Source organism: Arachis ipaensis, chromosome B07 (assembly GCF_000816755.2).
Source record: "Arachis ipaensis cultivar K30076 chromosome B07, Araip1.1, whole genome shotgun sequence".
Lineage (NCBI taxonomy): Eukaryota > Viridiplantae > Streptophyta > Magnoliopsida > Fabales > Fabaceae > Arachis > Arachis ipaensis.
The window spans coordinates 26698365-26704215 of record NC_029791.2 but is presented as its reverse complement, the minus strand read 5'-3'; the positions used below and the strand labels follow the sequence as shown (position 1 = coordinate 26704215).

The 5851-nt window shown below is 33.8% G+C and overlaps 1 protein-coding gene across 1 annotated transcript; it reads left to right on the top strand.

Annotated features, from left to right (window-relative positions):
- Positions 623-5770, top strand: LOC107609534 (protein DAMAGED DNA-BINDING 2). The gene is made up of 11 exons (XM_016311536.2): positions 623-1038; positions 1134-1224; positions 1787-1914; positions 2389-2511; positions 2614-2702; positions 2794-2914; positions 3194-3285; positions 3600-3729; positions 3846-4094; positions 4196-4392; positions 4927-5770. Exons 1-11 carry the CDS (start codon positions 763-765, stop codon positions 5144-5146), a joined length of 1716 nt encoding a protein of 571 aa, XP_016167022.1. The 5' UTR covers positions 623-762; the 3' UTR covers positions 5147-5770.

Here is a 5851-nt window from a genome sequence, read left to right as displayed (position 1 = left end):
AACACTTTACAAGCAGACGAAGATAATTGTCCAAAATGTCATGGAAAAGAGGAATGTTGCTTCATGTTCTATGGGATTATCCTATATATCTTACGGTCTGTATTAACAACGTTCACAACATGATTATGAGAATTGAGTTGAATTGACCGTTTAATTGAGTTAACTAAAAATTGATGACTAGATTAATTCTATTCAAATAAAAAATCGATTGATAATGGACTAGTGAAAAATAAAAAAAAAAAAATCGGTAAAAGAACCTATTAATTAATCGAATTGGTGTGAATTTTTAACAATTAACTTATTTTAAATAATAAAACAAAAAATCAACTTTTTTTAGAAATATATATTTTATATATAAATATATTATTTTATTATATTCGGTTCAATCTCAATTAAATCTTGATTGAATTTTTAAATTTTAACAATACTGGTAGTTCCAAAGAATGAAAGAATCAAGTAAAAGTCATTGAACTTTCCCTTTCAACTAAACAACGGCGTAGTTTCCGAATTTGTCCTTCCATAGGTGAAGGAAGAAATGGAAGACAAGAATCATTGGGGCATTTCCGTAATTTAAATAAAGCGTGACGTGCGTTACTCCAAAACCAACAAAACCAAGTCGTCAAAGTCCCCCCTCCGTGTCTTCCCTCAAAAGGCTCAAAAACCTTTCATTCTCTTTCGCTTTTTCTGTATAGTACTCTCTATAACTCTGTTTTCCCCCCAAACAACAGAAAAAAAAGGTTGCTCCTTTTTTCTCAACCGCCAATGGCACCCATAACTCGAAAAGCTTTCTTCCCGAAGGTCATCATCGAGAGGGACTCCGACACTGAACACAGTTCCTCAGAAGAAGAAGAGGAAGGGCTAGAATCACTTCAAGAAGAAGAAGAAGAAGAAGAAGAAGAAGAAGAAGAAGAAGAAGAGGAGGAGGACAATGATGTTAATGTTGCTGGGAATGGGAACGCGGAGAGGTTGGAAGTGGGTTTGGATTGTAAGAGGAAAGGGAAAGCACCGATCACTATCACTCTCAAAAAAGTTTGCAAGGTTGAAGTTTTATATTATTTAGTTTTTTTTAAGTTCATGATGTTCGTTGCTGTTTTGGTTAAAAACAAAAAATGTCAATGTTGATTGTTTTATAGGTGTGTAAGAAGCCTGGACATGAAGCGGGGTTCAAGGGTGCTACTTATATTGATTGCCCTATGAAGCCTTGCTTTCTCTGTAAAATGCCTGGTAAGTAAGTAACTAACTAACTGTTATATTCTGCTCATTGCTTTGTATTGTTGTTCTATATAGGACTCCTTTGTTTTAATTTCTTTAAAAGGTTTGTTTAACACTTTAATACTAAAATTTAGTTATAGTGATAGTGAATATGGTCATGGAATGCTTAAACTGATAGTGATTACCAAAATGCATCAAAATGCCCTTTTTTTTCATAGAGAGAGGAGAGGGGGTTCTATTTTTCGCTGTTGTTTTTAAGTTGTAATCAAGAAAAGTATTTGTTTTACTTAGTGACATCATCAGGAGTATAACATGTATGCCACTACCATATACTTCAATGAGTATGAGTGAGCATTGAGGTATTCATATATGTAGAGGATATTTTATGTTAAAACTTAAAAGCTTTGATCGTTTAAGAATGTTTTCCCCCTAAATATCCATTTATTGTGGGATGCTCATTTTTGTGACATTGTTTCCATTTCCACTCTGGCATGATAACAACTTGTTAATTTCTCTAATTTATTGGTAATTCTTTGTTAATGTTCTTCATTTGCTGTGATCTTTTGAATTGAAGGACATACCACTTTGACTTGCCCTCATCGGGTGACCACTGAGTATGGAGTTATTCCGGCACCTCGCAAAAAGACACGTAAACCATTGGAGTATGTGTTTGAACGCCAGCTAAAACCTTCTGTTCCTTCGGTAAGTCTGAGCTTTTTTTGTTTTTTATTTTTTGATAAGAAGAATTTCATTGAGACAAATGGAAGAATCATAGAAGATAGAGGATAAGAGTTCCTCTAACCAAATAGCAAAACAACTAGGAGTTTTCTAAGCGCCTTACTCTTTTGCCTGTCTATGCAGTGCTATTGTAATTTATCTTTTAAGCCATTGATTTGATGGTATAAATATAATGGCATTTACCCTATGCTCAGCCTAATTAACCAAGTAGATTTTGTACTTTTAGGCAGCCTTTTTCAGTTTACTTGCTTCTAAGCTATTAGTGTTAAGTTCATCTGCTTAGTTAGCCATTGTAGGATTCTATGAAGTTTACATGGTTGAGATGAATCATTGGGTTTTGCTAATAATTTTACATGAATGTGTTTTCATTGTTATGGTTATTTATATGACACAGCTGTATCTTACAAGATTTTCTTCGTTATATGCATTATGCAATAGATCAAGCCCAAATATGTGATCCCAGATCAAGTGAATTGTGCCGTTATTAGATATCACAGTAGACGTGTAACTTGTTTGGAGTTCCACCCGACAAAAAATAACATCCTTTTATCTGGAGATAAGGTAATTATAATAAATTACATTCTCATTATGTTAGTCCAGATCACTTTCCAGTTTACCTTTTTTAATGCCACTGATTGTGCTTTTCCTTCTTTGACCCTAAAGAAAGGACAACTTGGAGTTTGGGATTTTCAGAAAGTACATGAGAGGATGGTCTATGGTAACATACATTCTTGTATTCTGAATAACATGAAGTAAGTTGCTTTATCAAAAATCATGAAGTAAGTTGCATTTATTTGTATCTGTGAACTCAGAATCTGATTCTCAATATGGAAAATTTCGTAGGTTTGATCCTAGAAATGATTGCATGGTCTATTCTGCATCCTCAGATGGAACAATTAGTTATTCTGACATGGAGACTGGAATATCATCCTGTCCATTGAACCTGAACCCTGATGGATGGCAGGTAACATTTTTCATTTCTGATATGTCTGGTTTAACTTCTTGACTATGATGTGCTCAATGTGTGGGTTTTTGTTTTGGCCTGCTTTAATTTTCTGCTTTTAATTGGAATGGTTGTAGGCTTGTAGCAAGTTGTTTTACTTCAATTTTACTTCTGGGTAGTTTTGGCAAGAAAAGAGTGGTAGAAAATAGAAAAAAAAGTTAGAAATGGCCATTCATTGAAGTTTCCCTAAATGTTTTTTTTTGTCTATTTACAACATTTTTATTATAATGTTTTGTTTAGGGTCCAAATACTTGGAAAATGCTCTATGGCATGGATATTAACTTTGAAAAGGGTCTTGTGCTTGCTGCCGATAGCTTTGGCTTTCTTCACATGTAAGTAACCTGGGTTGGTATTTTATTTCCTAAAGTTTTTAATTTTATGAAGAGATATCCATTCTTGTTAGGCATTAGTATCACTTAATAACAAAGTAATGAATGCGTACATCACACATGGTAAGCTTATGAAAGTACTTGATAATAAAGTACTTGATATTTGCATCCACCAGAGCCTGAATTTGTTCCTAATATGAAAGTTTTCTTTTTGTATTATCATGTCATTATTTTTCTTGAATAGGGAAAAAAAAAATTGTTTCCTTTTAATCTGTAGCTATGTGTCTTTAATCCGTAGCAACCTGTGGCATTTACAGGGTTGACACTCGCTCCAACCACAAGACTAGTGATGCAATTTTGATCCATAAAAAAGGTCGAAAGGTAGTTGGTCTCCATTGCAACCCAGTTCAGCCAGACCTCCTATTGAGTTGTGGAAATGATCATTTTGTGAGTTCTTACTCTTGTCCATACAAAAGTTATTCAGTTAAAAAATGTAAATCTGATGCTCGGTGCTAACTGTATATATACTAGTATTTAAAACATGTAATGGCCTCTCTTTTTAGGCTCGTATTTGGGATATTCGTCGAATAGAACCAAAATCATCCATATATGAACTTAAGCACGGTGGTGTAGTCAACTCAGCCTATTTCTCTCCAGTGTCTGGGTGCAAAATTCTTACCACATCACAAGACAACCGTCTTCGTATTTGGGATTCAATCTTTGGAAATATGGACTCCCCCAGCCGAGAAATTGTTCACAGTAATGATTTCAATCGTTACTTGACCCCTTTTAAAGCTGAATGGGATCCAAAGGTATTATTATTTTAAAGTTAAAGTTTGTGCTAGTTGTTTATAATGTTTTATTTTTGTAAGTTGCTTAGGGACAATGGGCAATGGCATGTGTGTAATTGCAGGATCCATCGGAATCGCTTGCCGTCATTGGTCGTTATATAAGCGAGAACTATAATGGAGCTGCCTTACATCCCATTGATTTTATAGATACCAGTACCGGACAATTGGTAGCTGAAGTCATGGATCCAAACATCACAACCATCACTCCAGTGAATAAGTTACACCCACGCGATGATATCCTAGCATCTGGAAGTTCAAGGTTCGAATTTTCTTTTTAATCAGTCCTAGAGAACTGGATAATGATGCTTGTGAATTTTTTTTTCCCTCCATTTTATCCATGACAAACTTCATGTTACCTTTGCTGTTGAGATTTTCCATATCCAAATAGAAAATTTTGAAGGCCTTCTATGATTTGAAAGAGCATGTTTGGTTTTTGTTTTTGTTTTTATTTTCTATTTTTATTTATAGTATTTTCTGTTTTCAGGATTTTCTGGAAAAAATAAAGCTAAAACAGGAAATAAAATGAGTTTGACTTTTTAACAAAATTATGAAAGCAGAAAATATTGAAAATGAAAATAGAAACCAAATAGACCCTTATAACTGGTCTTTGACAAGTGCTTTTAGGACCATAAATTATTATGAACATTGAAACTGGTGATACTATAATCAATTCTGACATGGTACATACATAACTTGATCTGATATTCTGTTAATGATAGATCATTAGTGTTACCAATAATGTGTGAAAAAAAGCTGTAAAACCATGGTGTTCTGAGTCTGATTTGTTATTCAGATCTCTGTTCATATGGAAGCCCAAGGAGACATCTGCGCCTGTAGAGGAGAAAGATGAGAGCAAAATTGTGATTTGTGGAAGAGCCGAGAAGAAACACGGTAAGAAGAAGCGGGATGACAGTGACGAATCAGATGACGAAGCATTCCTACCCAAGAACAAGAAATCTAAGTCGGAAAAGACCAACTGGAAATTGACTAGCTGCACCAAGAAGAAATGCTGAATAGCGAAGTCAATGATTTCTTGTCAATGATTTTTTTGATGGAAAAATGCTATTTTGATAAGTCAGTTATCTATAATTGTCTATTGTTATAATGAGAGAAAGGAGCACATTGTTTTTTGTAACTTGAAAAAAAAAAAACATTTCTCTCACTTTATAACTATAGGTGACTAGTAAATGGACAAATTGGTCTTTTAAATTTCACTAAATCAAATTGGTTTTCCAAATTTCTCAATGCAAATCACGTTGGTTTCTCATATCACTTTAGACAAGGACGAATGTGGTTGACTTTGGTAAATTTGGAGAATCAATTTGATCTAGTGGAAATTTAGAAGATTAGTTTAACTAACGAGTGAAATCTGAGGGACCAATTTGACTATTTAAACGATAGATAACTATGAAAAACTATTAGTTTTCAGGATGGCATTTCACTACTTTTGATCATTGCATCTGCTAACATGTCATGGCTTCTAAGTTCTAACTTTCCATCCTGTTTTTTGAATGGATCTTTCTAAACGGAAGTCATGGTATATTTTTGTGCTATAGTGTGTCATATTAGAAGGCAATGCTAATGGCACTATAGCATTTTAGGAAGTCATGTATATAGGTTATGTTGGATTGTGCCTTTTTTTTTTCTTTCTTTCTTTTTGATGATTTTGTATAGTTTTTCACTCTTCAAGCTATAAGATTGAACAAAGGTATCTTTAT

Excerpts from the sequence above, each read along its gene's own strand:
- LOC107609534 (XM_016311536.2), top strand. The coding sequence starts at position 763 with ATGGCACCCATAACTCGAAAAGCTTTCTTCCCGAAGGTCATCATCGAG. Across the intron at positions 2,512-2,613 it reads TCCTTTTATCTGGAGATAAG|AAAGGACAACTTGGAGTTTG; the intron begins GTAATTATAATA and ends TTGACCCTAAAG. Across the intron at positions 4,393-4,926 it reads CTAGCATCTGGAAGTTCAAG|ATCTCTGTTCATATGGAAGC; the intron begins GTTCGAATTTTC and ends TTTGTTATTCAG.